The 15,067-nt window shown below is 39.6% G+C and overlaps 1 protein-coding gene across 7 annotated transcripts in view; it reads left to right on the top strand.

The window, feature by feature from the left end:
• The window catches only part of NCOA2 (nuclear receptor coactivator 2), a 248,877-nt gene that overhangs the window by 185,664 nt on the left and 48,146 nt on the right, over positions 1-15,067 (top strand). For all 7 annotated transcript variants that reach the window (XM_081117376.1, XM_081117371.1, XM_081117377.1 and 4 more), the window contains one exon: positions 11,630-11,733. In XM_081117376.1, the coding sequence (XP_080973502.1) occupies positions 11,630-11,733 (104 nt within the window). The remainder of the gene's footprint in view (positions 1-11,629; positions 11,734-15,067) is intronic.

Below are 15,067 nucleotides of genomic sequence, written 5' to 3'. Positions count from 1 at the left end.
AAATCCCTTATCCAATCTATATGCTAGGAGTTGATCCTGTCCAGTCCACTTGAGGGCCTCTTTCCATTGCCTTCTCCAGAGAGTGGATCTGTTGCACTCACTTTTATTGAGTATGTACTTGGTCAGCAGTGCAGTAGAGTATGGTGATGCCAAAGTGGAAAATACTGTTTGTAGCTCAAGGACTTGACAGTCTTAAGGGAATGCTGAGGCACTCCAGATCGAATCTGATGGCTTCCAGATGATGTAGTGAGGTTATTAAGACGGCGTTATGGAGGAGGAGAGGGTTCAGAGATTGGACCCCTTGAGATTCCAGGGATTCCTAGAAGGAATGATCCTGGGACAAAGAAGGCCCCAGTCACAGTCCAGTAAAGGTAGTGACACCCAAAAACCCAGTGATGCCACCTCAGCCTGGCCTGTTGTTTTGGAAACTCCCAGATTGAAGTGGTCTCTCATGCACCGTGTTCCCTGCTTGGGTTTGTTCCCTCAGAGGGACAGGAAGCAGGCGTTTCCCATCTAGGAGACAAACCCTGTTTCCCCTCCTCCAAAAAATGCAGCATTATTTTAATATTTTAAAAAATAAATTTATGTTTGGTAAAGTACTAATGTGTTATCCAACAAGAGTTGAAATTTATGTTTTCACTGTTACCATTGATAACTGAAGAAAATAAATTTTACTACTGTATGACTGGCTTTGATTTTTTTTTTAATTTAAACTTATTGGTATAAAAACCATGGAAATGATATTAAATTAAATTCATTAATAGCAGTGTCTCAAGATAACTTCAATAAAATATACTCTTATACGTTTCTGATTCAGTTGGTTTTATCACAAAGGGATGTAATTGTAATTTTCTTTTAGTAGAAGCTTGTATAGTTATATTATTTTTCATTGCTACTTAGCCTTATGAAGTCCATCCATTTCATTTTTCAAACATGAATGATTTCACAGTTTTCTTTGTTATACAACGATTTATATTAAATTACTTAAAGTACCTATTATTTGTAATTTGTGAACAGGTTTGTGGGATCCTTTGTAAGACTGCTTGTAATTATAAATGCAGAATAATATTATTACTTAGCACCTTTCTTCTGTGGAGCTCAGAGTGCTTCACATGAATTATCTTATTAAGCCTCATAACATCCCTGAGAGGCAGGGGCATTTTGCAAGCGATTATGGATTGCTTTGCTGAATCAGCACCGCCGTACAGCATTATGATAAGCTTGGAAAAGATTGAGGTCATGTACTAACTTGCTTTCAGGGAACCCTATATGCAGCCAAATATTTTCCTTGGCAACACAGAGCTAACAGTCGCCTCTGTTCCAGTCTCTGGGAAGCCCACTGTCCATTGATACAATAAAAAATTACAAAGAATACATTTTGGAAAAGCAGATCCAAGACAGCCCACCTGAGAGGCAGGTGAAGTACACACAGCCTGCGTGACGGCAGCGTCTTCTGGTTCAGGCTTTACGTCTGGAGGGGAAAGGCTACCGATGCTCTTGCAGAGGCTCTCGAAACTGGACCTGCCCGCTTGTCATCTGTCACCTTCAGCCACTTCATCTGCCTCACCTCTAAGCCATCACCTGGCAGGCAGGATTTCCAAAAACAGGTTTCTGGAATTCAAACTGGCCATCTGCGTTGAAGCTAAACCTGTTTCAAAATAGCATTGGCTAGAACTTTCCTGAAGCCTTGATGACAGCATAACACTAAGTCATTTAGCATTTGGAAGCTTCGATAGGATGATTAAAATTGAAAAGAAGAATAGATTTTACTTCATTATTTCAAGGGTTGTAGAATGGTGGAGAAACATCTCTTTTGGCTAAGATATGTAAAACAAAACTAATTTAAACCAGTTAATTTGATAGGAAGTAACTCAATTACTGTTATGTATTTTCCATATTTATAATTAGAGAGTTAATTTTGATAATTCCTTGGCCTATATGGATGATCGTAGTTAACGCCCTGAGCATTTTTTTTATTTATTTATCTGTCAGATAACCATGCCATGCGCTGTCTACATGGCTTTCAGTTGTGGCTTAAACTTTCTTATAACCTTTACTGAAGAAAATTATTGGATTTTAAATAAAGTGATGTTTTAAAATTTCTTGCCAGTGGATTTGACTGCTTTAAATCATCTTTGTATTTGAGAGCACAGAACAGATATAAAATCCAGGAGAATTACTAAATTATTAGGTGTCACGGTCCTATTCTCCTGAACTTACAGAGATGGCTGGGGAGTGGCGTCCCCACACATAAAGGAGAGGGTCCCCCTGGAGCACAGACAGTTGGGATATCACATGTGGGGTCTTTGTTCATTTCACTTTGTCCTCATGCAAATTGTGATCATCTCTTGCCCACACATTTGCTGGGCTTGGAAACGTGCCTGGGGTGTGGTTTCCAAAGCCCTCGCGTGGTTGGGCGCCTGCTGCCTGTTGAGGCATGTCGGTGTCTGAGCGAAGCCAACCCTGGTTTTCTTTTTCTGCCTCGTGCTCTCAGGTGTGGAGGGCTGGTTGGTGATGCACTGCCACTCCTGCTTCAGTCGGAGCCGTCTCATGCCCTGAGGTGGTTTAAGGGTGACTTTGGGGACGTATTTAAATCTATTCCTATTATTGTTTTGAAACATAGTAACTACTGAATGGATATCTGATAGGAACCCCTTTTCTAGAATGTCTTTTGAACTTAGGATACTGTGATAATGATAAACTTTACATTTTAGGAAGTTAGGAACATCTGCTTTGAGATTATTTCCCACATGCTTCCTAATCTTTCTTCTCTTTTCTCCCAGTCTTACTTTAAATAGTGCTCATTCTCTGCAGGTAGACAAAGTTTGGGTACAAGTATTAAAAATCTACAGATACAAATCAGGTACACTTTGCTTTTAAAAAAGTCTGTGGATGCACCTATTTGACCTTCAAAACAAATCCAATCCTTTTTTTGTCTAGAATGGACAGACTTCATGAGGCTGAGTCGCAACGTGGCTTCACGTCACATTGGTCTAGATGCTTTAAGATGCCATCCTAAGGTGACAGCCCCTTCCTGTAAGCGGGCCCTGGTGATCTGGTGCAGAAGATGCATCATTCGTAGCACCCCTCTCTGCACCTGGCTCTGCGTGGTCAGCCCTGATGGTTGTGTCTTGGTGCAGCCCACATTCATAAAGACAAGACCATTTTGAAATCAGTTGGTAAGGAGGGGTACCCACACTTTTCTATGTAAAAATGTAAGTTTAAATCAAAACTATTTCAAGCATTTGAATAGAGTAGATTAAACTTCTGTTTCTATATGATAAGAAAATGATACTTTGTGTAGTTTCTCCCACAAAAGTTCTCTTTTGGAGCATGTAGACCTTCTCACAGCGAAGCTCTTAGACCCAGAATTGTATACTTTCCCCCAAGCTGATTTCTCTGGAATAAGTATATAATTTTTTTAATGTTTCATATTTATGTTGTGTATATTTATTTAACTGTTAAGTAGTCTCATTCCCAAACATAGTTTCTAATAGGTTAAAAACTAAAACAAATCCATTTTTAACCAGGCAGAACGTAAACAAACATACAGAGGACTAACCAATCAACCAATAATGGGGGTTTCAGGGTCACAAGAAATAGTAAACTCTGCCTATAGAATTGTTCAAGTGCCCAGGACGGGCTTGAGACTAACGTGCTCTTAATAGTCACTTCTTTCCCGTCCTAGACATTCACATAGAAATTACCTAGTGTTTGTTCATGTTTTAGTAATAAACCTGCTCAGTTGATCTAGAAAGAACCTCATGTTTAGCTACTAGATAGATATTTTCACCTATAGGAGATTTGGGTGGTTGTAGATTGTAAGAATTTTTGGAGCCTTCCTCTGGAGATGGGCCCCCATGTGCCCCATGACCCTAGGAGTAGGTCCCGCGTGCCTTGGGCACTGCCCTTACCGTGCAGTCACTTCCTTTGTTCTCGTGAATGCTACGGGCTTTGAGCTTTGACGCCCGGAGAGCATGCCCTTGCTCAGCCTCATTTCCCCTGCTTTCTGTGATTGGCCAGAGCCATGCTGCTACATATATTTATGCAAAATTCTTGCATTGTTATCAATGCTTTGCTTTCTCTAGGAGGATGACATGACTTAGCATAATTTGAAATGTTTTCGATCTCTACATTGGATGATTCTGTGTTTTGCTATTGGCTTCTTGCATTAGGTGCTTTAACTTAGGAACACCTGCTTTTTAAAAAGCGTGCTCATGAGGTCCTTTCATGGTTGCTCAAGCAAGGACTGCAAGTGAGAGAACTGGGAATAGATGGTAGCAGGCACATGGAACAGGGATTCTAGCCTCCCTACGGGATTGTTAGAGTCACAGTGGGGGGAAGGGCGAAGAGTATCTGCACAGCCAGCTCCAGCAGTCTCTCCAGGAGGCATAGGCATCAGGTCCTGTCTGTAGAGAAAACCCAGAAGGAGAAGATATCCAGATGGGAGAAAAACACAAGGCGAGAAAAGCCAGCAGATCTGACAAGTAGAACACAGAGTGAACCAGGAGCACGATGCATGTTCATGAAAGGGAAGTGGGAGCACAGAGAACCCCTGGGCATGGAAGAATGGCCCGGAGGGACAAATGAAGGCCAGGTCGGAGGACGGTTTTCAGCCCTCTGGGACACATCCCTTGAACACCCACCACGAAGGGGAAGTGGAGGCTTGAGGTTGAAGCCCTGTGAGCCCTCTGAGGGAAGTGGGGACTCGTGGTGGGTCAGCCCTACTGCCTTGCCTTCTTCCCCACCCCCATCCCTTTCTTCCCTGGGCTTTATTGGACATCTGTATGGTGGTGAGCTTCATGTTGGTCAAGAGCCTTGCCAGCCTCTCCAGGGATTTCAGCCCTTCCACTGTCTAATCTCACTTTCTAGAAGGCTCTCCTGGCTCAGTTGGTTACCTTACCTTTAGAGGCTGGGGCTCCTGCCAGCCCACTGTGTGGGAGGAACAAGAAATCTCATGAAACAGCCTTCTGTACTGGGTCCCCAGGCAAATGGGAGATTTGTAAAACTCCTCCTTGGTTGGTTTATTTTCCTAAGAGCTAAGAGTGGCTGGGAAAGTCCCGGAGTCGGATAAAAACTCTCATGATGCCCAAACTATCCTTTTTTTTTTTTTTTTGTGAAGCATGTTGTAACTTCCCAGATGATCATCTGGGTTAATAAAGGTGGGTTTTTTGTGTGTGTGTTTTTTCATCTGAGTTGTAGAAAGAGCGTTGGTGACTTTCCCTCCTAATGCTGGCCCCATTGGCCTGAGCACCGTGGAATTACCCTGATGTCCTTAGCACACATGGTCTGATCTTTTTCTCATCCCTTTTCAACCTGATACTTTGACTCTAACAGTAAGTCTTAAAATAAACTTTCGTTGTGTTAAGTGTACAGGTCCCTCTAAAGAGGCATTTGCAATGTTTAGATCCTAGCCGTAGTGAATTGTAGCTCCAGCTATAGAATTGTCCAGCATCAAATGCTGAGTACCCACTATGTGCCAGACAGTGAATAAAAAACCTCTCTTGTAGCCAGGGAGCCAGCAATGCAGTGAAAGGGACAGATGTGAAAACAGAACATTCGTTTCAAAACACAACGGTGTGTGGACTGTTGTGGCCGGGATAGACACAGGCCATTGTAGAAACAAGGGAGACACCTGACTCAATTGTAATGAGCTTCTTGGTGGAAGCGCATCTGGACAAATGGAACAGTCGGAGAAAATACTTGAAATCTTGAAACAGTGATGCATTTAGGAAGATAATAAATATTGCCAGGGTGGGTGTGTAAGGAATGTTGGGAAATGAGGTTTGCTGTGCCAATAAACAGAAGAATGATTTGGGAGATAAAATATTTACACTAAGACAAAAGTCTTAATTTTAAGGATTTTAGAAACAACTTTTTATATCATTTCCAAATTTTAACCTCTTTGTCAGAATCTTTATTTAAAGTGCTCCATGGGATAATTCTGTTGGCCTTCCTTGAATTATGTATTTGAAAGAAATAAAACATTTTTATAGTTTGGTTTTTTGAGACGCTGCTCTGAAATATCCTGAATTAGTGCTGAATTAGAACTCCAACTCATTTCTCATTTCTTTCACACCAGTTGATTTTAATTTTTTATTTTTTCTACCTTTATCTAGTCTCAGTCTCACCTTTCAGCCTTCTAAACAGTGATCCCTCCATTTCTTTATTCAGATAACCCCTAAAGCCTTAGCTAGCAGAGCCAGTGAAACTGAGTTAACTCTGAATGAGCAGTTTTCATATTTTATTTTGCCTTTCTCTTTCAGTATTCCATTGCTGTAGACTATTCTAGTAGAGACACAGCGTGACCACATCGGAAGGAAGGAATGCTGACATAAGTTGAATGGCATGCACTTGTTGCCTTTCGGTTGATTAATCTGCTGTACTTCTGAAGCCGTGTGTCCCTGGGTTGAAAGCAGGGTTCCTCCACTGTCTATGTGGTCCAGTGTGTGTGTGATCTTTTTTTCTTTCTGTGATCTGTCTTTAAATTTAAGCTCCTACAGCATAGGCATATTTAGATTACACAGTTTACTACCTAAAACGAGCCACTGTTTCACCTAAAACGAGCCACTGTTTCACCGATCAGTACATTCAGTACTAATAGGTAATATGCAAAGTGAGGTGCTTACCGACAAAGACAGGTTCTTACAAACAAAAGCATTTTCTAGCCACTATACCCAGTCTCTCCTGGTTACTCTTTGTCTCTTGATAAGTGTAGCACATTCATTTCACAAGTAGGGCCTATACATTCAAACTTGTAGCAGGACCGTGGGTTTGGTTTAAGTGACCATCTTCACCATTGATGAAAACGAAACCAAGTGTATTGCTCTAGGAAGCAGAGAGTGAGGGGGTTTCGCCGGGTGGCAGTGGCCTTGAGATGGTTCGTTTTGCAGTTTCTTCATGCTGAAGGGAAACAAGAAGTTCAATGTCAGAAAGAGAGGGAGCCAACTTGGGGTTGAGGTTCCTCCCACTACTAAAGAAAGTGCAGCTGCGCGTTTTTAATATGCACGGCAGGAGATTTCAGCAGCCTGATGATATATAGTGCATTAATGTTGAAAAGATAAACACATTTGGAGAGCACAGGAAGGGCCTTGTGTTTTTATGTTAGCAGAATGCTTCCTAATGAATAAGAATGTGCTGCTGGCTTCGCACAGCCATATGGCAGCTTTTCTAATTTTAGTTGGGTACAGATGCATAATTCTCTGGTTTTACCTTCTAGAACCTTTGAGATGATCCATAACTTTTCCCATAATATTTAAACTGTGGTGCTTGGCCGGAGACTGCCTGTCACTGTTTTAGTGACTCCTTTGCTCTGCATGGTCCCACTACTGCCGGGGTTGACCGTCTCTCACCTGAAATCACCCAGCTCCTGAATGCAGGAAGAGATGAAAATGGTGAATGTGTTCCCACTAGAGTCTTAAAATTTGTTGTGGAGATGATTAGACTTGTGTTTGACATCAGTCTACTGAAAAATTGATAGATTTCTTAGTGAGTGACTTTACTCATTTCAAGGCAGTGGAGTTAATTATAAAACCTGCATAAAGTATCAGGTTCCATTTTTGTCAAAGATTCTATACTTTATTTTTTTATTTTTATTTTTTAATTTATTGATCTGAGAAGGGAGAGAGAGGGACATCGATTTGTTGTTCCACTTACTGATGCACTCATTGGTCATTGCTACATCTGGACAATGCTCCAACCAACTGAGCTACCTGCCAGGGCCTAAAGATTCTATACTTTAGATAATAGAATTTAAAGCCACTCTACTCATGCTTGACCAAACATAAAAATAACTTTAAATTTTTAACATGTTAGGGAGCTCTAAACATGGGCAGTGCTAAAATTTTTCTGTAAATGTGTAAATACCCTATGCATTATCTTTCAGTTGATGTATTTTTAGTAATTGCTATTTGTTTGAATTATGACTTTTAAAAGATAGACTGATTTTTGCAAGTTTTCCACTGCCTCTTCAGATGATTTAAAACACACACACACAAAAAAAAACCATGAAGAAGAAAAGGAGTTAAACCGCTTCCATAGCGGCCACATCGCCCTGTCCCTCTAACAGACATTAAACAGCATTTAGGTTTCTAAGTCACCGCTGGTGGCTTGCCAGTGCCGCTACTGGAGTGGGAACACAAGTACGTGGCTGGCCCCTGAGCCACCACTGCCGTCACTGTGAGGACATTGGGCTCTGTTCTGGTCATGTTTTGTGGGAAGGCCCTTGGAGTGTATGTTTAGTTCAGTTGCCTAATAAACAGATAAGACTTCCTAACATTACAAGATTCAAGAAGTTACCAAAAACCAATAGATGATGTTTTAGAAGAACATGTAGAGGTCTTTTTTAAAAAACACCACTTCATAATTTTCAAATAGCTAACTGAACTTTTTAAAAGATAAATTTTTTGCTTTCTGATTTATTGCTGTTCTCACCAGTAAACTTATTTTTTACTTTCAAGTGTTTGCCTGTAGCTGCCAATGAGAAAGAACCATTTCATCCAGCTGCTTCAAAAAATCCTGCTTCTCCTTGTGTTTTTAAATCATTTCTATTTCTAGAGATCATATGCTTCCCTTTCACCTTTTCTTTTGTTCTGAAAGAAAACACGAATAATAATTACTTATAAAGAAAAGTGTATGGAATATAATATTAGTAATTTTTCTCCGGTTTGTAGTATGACTCATCTTAACACTGTCCCTGAAGAGATGGGGTTTTGTTCTTTGCTTTGAAACTGGAAATCTAATTAATTGGTATTGGATTTCTGGAGTGCAGGCAAATGTCGGAGGGCAGCGGATGGGATTGCTCTCCAAGCAGCCACCAGGAGGGAGGGGACACTCGGAGGAAGATTATAGAGGCATCCTGGTGACCTCTCTAATCAGGGCTTTGCATTTGTAAAACTGCTAGTAAAAAGATCATAGCCATTTTATGATACTTTTTTGGTCTTTAGGTCATATTCTTTATCTAAAAAGAATAATGGTTGAAGTGCAGGAGGAAGAAATGGAAGTCAGGGCACAGAGGGGAAGGTTTTTGGTAGGCTCTGAAAATTGCATTTTATCATCTCTTTCTCCAGTCTAAGAGTTCCACCTGAAATAATGAGATTCCCTAAGGTTTTGATCATAGGAAACCCTGGGACAATCTTCTTTCAGTTGAGTTTACTGAAGGATATATTTATAGCAGAATATATTTTTATGGTTGATGGATGCAAAATATAGATATGTAAATATAATTTGTGACCGCTGAGAAAACTGCCTAAATTAAAAATATTAAATAGTGTGTTTTAGTATAGTATTGCTATACTTACAGAAGTCTAAAACTTTAAGCTTATTTATATCTGGTACATAAAAATAGCATAGTCTTTACTGAAATGCTCCATCGAGATACCAGTATAAGAAAGGGAGGTCTGGGGGCTGGGAGAAAAAGGCAAGGGATTGAGAAGTACAAATTGGTAGTTACAAAATAATCACAGGGGTGTAAAGTACAAGGAATATAGTCATTAATATTATAACTATGTATAACTCCAGGTGGGTACTGGGAGTATCAGGGGGAGGAACAGTTTGTAAAGTATGATTGTCCAACCACGATAATGTACACCTGAAACTAATACAAAATAATATTGAAAGTAAACTATAATTGAAAAATTAAAATAAAAAAAATGATACCAGTATATGTACCATTAACATATAATAATATATATTTCAAAGGAGTTCCTTTCTTCCTTCTATATAATAAATATCAAGGATCAACCAAACATTGAACAGAGGTAGTAGTTACTTCATGAAAAGTACCCATGTAACATAAATTCGTGGCCAATTTAATTTAGAATTCCGTTACATTGATAAAACCTTATTTTTGGCTGTATTCTATCACCTCATATTAATTCCTTTTTTATCTTTGATATTGAGAATGGTCAAAGCAAAAATTTAATATGGAATTGAATAATAGATGACAAATTAGCTGGGAAATGCATATATCCAAACATTTAATGAGGGCAGGAGTGAAAAGCCCTAAATTCTTTTCCCTTGTCTCTTATTTATTTACTTTAGGAGTAGTGAAAACTTCCCATTCTCGTAATATATACAAATGATATTTGTGTAAGTATTGCAACAATTTTCTTTTTTAATTTATCTTTATTGTTGAAAGTATTACAAATACCCCTCTTTCCTCTCCCCCATTGATCCCTTCCACCCCACATCTGCCACCCCCCCAGGCCTTCCCCATATTTTTCAAAGCTCTCTTGCAGTCATTCAGAGATCTTTTTTAAATCACATGTCCTACTGTTACAGTTTTAAGTTGATCTTATGGAAATTGTTTTCACTTTTTAAAAAGTCAGGGACTTCTAGAATTCCAGCTTACATAAACTTTTTGCCAATGTTTCTATCTCTCTCTCCTCCTCTGCCTTGTCTCTCTAAAAATCAATAAAAACATATTTTAAAAAAAAAAAGAAAGGCCTGTCTGCCTGAACTACACAGGTCATCTCCTTTCCCCTGGGAAAGAGACATGCAGAAGCTCTCATCACGGGAGTGGCAAGATTTGGAGCACCTGCATAATTTTCCTAATTTTATTTTCTAGGTTCTCAGGTACAAATTAAGCTTGACGGGTTTTCAAAATACTGTATAAAATCCTTTTTACAAAAAATAATAATACTAAAAGAGGCAGCAAAATTTACCAACATCATGAAAGCAGGTTGATTCTGAGTACTACATTGATTTACAGTTTTCTTTATTTGCATTTAATTGCAATGATAACATGCAGCGTAAATAGGGATATAATTGATTCAGGTACAAATAACTGGTACATGGTTTCTGTGTTGTTTTCTAACAAGTCAATATGTATCCATTATGCTTTAAAAATTTTTTGGTATTCTTGAAGCAGCTGGCTTTACATATGTATTGACAAATATGCATCTATTGCTTCTGCGAGAATTTTCCATGGTGGAATGTTTTCTGGGCCAGGTGGGCCTGAAAGCTGCCTCACACATTTTAATCCAGGAGCACATGTTAGGCACCTCTGTACCAGATGGAAAGTGGGGCGGCCACTGAAATTCTCTGGGTGCCTGATAGGGTGCCTCTCCTCTCTGCCTTAAGTGGTTAAGCACCTTCAACAAGACAGGGACTAAATCTTTCTGGTTACTTTAAATGTGATTATGACAAGAGGTCGAACAGGACAGGAATCAAGGTGGTCATTATAAAGTGTCATGTGTGAGCAGCCATAGCAGGTTAGACACCTCTTTGCTCCTACAAATGTGTGCAAATGGATCTGATTACACTACTGAATTCGGAACAGCAGTCCCTTCATCTTCCTAGTTTGGGGCATCTCCTGGGTAGAAACTGACTGTGCCCTAGTACATAGCAATTTCATAATCTAGGAGAAATGCTTGTCTGGGAGTAGTGTAAAGCCACTAAACTCATTTTGTCAGCAGCCTGAGAGGGAGCCCAGCCACAGGTTGTGGTGGCGAAAAGTGAATGTTCTGGCTCCTGCTTCTGCTCAGTGGCAGTGGGGATATACTCCAACTCTTTTATAGTCATATCTGATCCCATTAGAGATATAAAAATCATTACAATAAAAATGCTTCTGTGTCACTCTGTCCTTGAAATAGCACTGCTATTTATTTCACACTTACGTTTGTTGCAGAGAAAGCAGCAGCTGCCAACGTAGATGAAGTGCAGAAGTCAGACGTGTCATCCACAGGGCAGGGTGTCATCGACAAGGATGCGCTGGGGCCGATGATGCTTGAGGTAGCACACCCTAGTTTGGTTCTATATTTTACAATGTTGTTGATCTTCTTGTTACTACATTCATTTTCAGGTGAATGTAACTTAAGAATAATCCACAGTTAATTGTCACTCCTAAGTACTGCTTACCTCTTGGGTTTATTAACATGTATCTTCTGGCTCCTGATTCCAGCATATACACATTTCAGATGAATGCTATAGAATGAAACTGACTAGACTAGAATATAAATTGATAGACTTTCACTGCCAGTTGAGCATTCATTTTGGAAAATCATGTTCACAAGTCCTGTTAAGTTCTGATATATTTTAGTTTGAAATTTCCCCTAAATTCTTAGATTTTATATGTATCATATGCATATCCCTTATATATACAGGTTGAAATTTGAGGACCAAAAGAAGGTTTACAATTTTTATTGAGGCAACTTCAAACTAGTTTATCTCATAAAGATAAAAATTGAAGTAATAGGCAGAACTTTTAAGATAAGCATCACAGTGTAATGGTTGGTCTTAACGGCCTGTTCTTTATTAACTTGAGGAAGTTTTATGACCAGACTGCTGTCTAGAATTTGTAAAGTCCAGTTTCCCTATTTTATTAACTAGCACAGTATTAAACACCCAGTATTGTGCTCTACCTATTCCAGAATTAAAATTCAAGATGTAGGCTATGGTAAGATGAGGGAGAAATGTCAGAGAACATATAACAAGAAGCAGAGGAGCCCTGAGACATAAATTATGTCAGTTCTCAAGATAATTTCCTCTGCTAATAGGATGAGATGATATTGAAAAGTACCGCATGGCCAGAAGCTTTGCAGCAGCCAAATATATATAAGAAATTAGGATTTTTAAAGCAAAGATAACCAATTATCACACACACCCTTTTTTTCAGTTGGTTCATAAGATGATTTTTACTTTTAGAAAACTGAATTCTGTGAATATCTACCATATAATTGGAAGGTGGGCAAGGGACACATTAAAAATAGATAAAATTTCCTGACACAGTCTTTGTAGTATTTAGAAATGATAAAGGTCATTCCCTGGGGCCGGACCTGCTGCCAAAAGATTAAATGACCTATGTTGGCTCTTGATTATTTCTCTTGATTCACTGACTTGAAATCTTCCAACTACAATTTTCAAGGAAAAGGCAAAAAACACACTTAACCTGCTTTTCCAGAGTCAACAAGACACGGGAAGGCCGGAAAGTGCTGTTTCCCACTTGATTCTTAGAAGCAGATAAGAAAACTCTCAGTGGGTGGACTGTTTAGAATTCAATGAAAGAAAGGCGATAACTTCTGTGAAAAGTATCTTGAATTACAAACAAAATTGATTTGAAAATTATAGTAGTCTAAATTATTACAATTAGGAAATTTTCATATATCAGTGTTTATTCTTTGTATCAGGGAAAAAATTAATGTAGGTGGAAACTCCTGGGAAGATTTCTGAGGCTTCTAAACAGGAATGCTTAGAGTAACGAGAAGGCTGTGATTCAAACCATTTGAGAGCAAGTTCATTAAGTGTTGAAACCAAATTGCTAGATGTCACTGGTCCTTATCTCATAAAATCAAACCAACATTTTTGCTGTTTCAAGATAGTCTTCTGAGAATTCAGTACATTGAGCAAGTCCCAGTGTAACTGGACGTTAGTGCTAAACCTGTTAAAGAGGTAATGCTTGAATCTGGTGACTTAGAGTTTGGATCTCAATCTTTATCTCTGTTAACATGTAATAATTTAAACAGAAAAAACTTGTTCTTGTTGAGCTGTTCCTAAGCATAGATGCACACTCATGCTTACATCATAGCGCATAGTGGTTGCTAGGCAACAAAACCAAATGTCAGCCTTTGTCATCAGCGTATCGTAGAGAGCTTTTAAAAATAACACAAACAGTTTTATAAGATGAAACAATTTCATCTTTCCATTATATTAAGCCACAAGTCAGTCTTTTTACCTGGTTACAAAAGCAAAAGGACACTACATGCACTTTCAAACGTGAACTATATGAGATATAATTATGGAAATCCACGATGAATTGGTATCTAAAGCAGTGAGCGTCAAAGGACACTTGTTACATAAGTAGTCAACCAACTCCCTGTCCCCCCTCACAGACACGCACGGTCGTACACACACTCACACGACGTTTTTAAGGGTTGGTGCCAACCTATTCTGGAAGGCCATTTACATATAGTTTTGCTTTGCCCAGCATATTGTTTATACCATTGGTAAAACCTGACAAAATACTTAAGACAAATTTAAAACCAAATGGTGTTGAGTTGGGGGCAGGAGGAGCTTTTCACTGGTTCCTCACAGTCAGTTCTAATTTGAGAGAGCTCTTAGATTTGTAATTAAGATTGAATTAAATATGGAATATACTCAAACCTCACAAAATAGGAGTCTGTTAAATAGTAACAAGGAAAAAACAAAACTAGGGGCAAAGTAAACACCTAATGCCCCATCCATACACGTTACACCAGTATGTACACGTAATATTCATGTTAAAAACAGTTGCAAATACATAACATGGAGAGAGGTGTGGCATAAACTGGGTAGCCAGGTGGCCCTTTTCCAGGTATGCCTGATCAATATCAAGCCTTTTTTAGCCCTGACCACTCACCTGACAGAGCTCTGACAAGCAGGGCTCAAAAAGGGAAAGGGGGACTAAGAGAAACTCCCTTTGCATCACTGAGGCAAACATGCTGGGAAATGGACTGGGGTAGAACTCTTACTGCGTCGTCGAGAGCATGAGCTCTGGAGGCTGCTGCACCTACATTCGAATTCCCGCTCAGCCACTGACCAGTTGCAGGAGCTTGGACAGATCACTTAGCCTCTTTGAGCCCGTGTCTTCCTCCTCTGTCAGTTCCTCCCAGAGTTTTAAATAGTAAAATGACACAGTGTGTTTAAGGCACAGTAAACGTGCTCAGTAGCTACCACTATTGTCTTTATTTCCTGAATTGGTCCTAGATTCCTCATCTCCTTCCCTCATCTATTTTGGAATGACAAGGAAAAGAGAGGCTGTGTACCCATTACAGTAAATATGCTACTGTTAGCTCGATGACGTAGGAACCTGCACCCCGACAATCTGAACAAGTACAGTAGACGAGCAGTTAGTTAGCTTTCCAGTTCTCACTGCTACAAACCCAAACTTCAGGCCTCAAGGCAGTGCTGGCCACATCTCTGCCTGAGGTTCCAACAAAGACAGTTCGTCACATCAAAGAGACTTCTCAGACCCTTTCCCCATATACACCAAACAGTAAAGGACCACTGTGCCTTTAAAGGTCTGAGATGATCTGCAATTCTTTCGCTTAAACCCAGGCAGCTTTAAAGGTACTAAAATTGGTGGTGGTGG

Source organism: Miniopterus schreibersii (assembly GCF_964146895.1).
Source record: "Miniopterus schreibersii genome assembly, chromosome: 17".
In the NCBI taxonomy this organism is placed as follows: domain Eukaryota; kingdom Metazoa; phylum Chordata; class Mammalia; order Chiroptera; family Miniopteridae; genus Miniopterus; species Miniopterus schreibersii.
The sequence above is the reverse complement of the archived record's forward strand: the minus strand, read 5'-3'. Positions and strand labels throughout refer to the sequence as shown.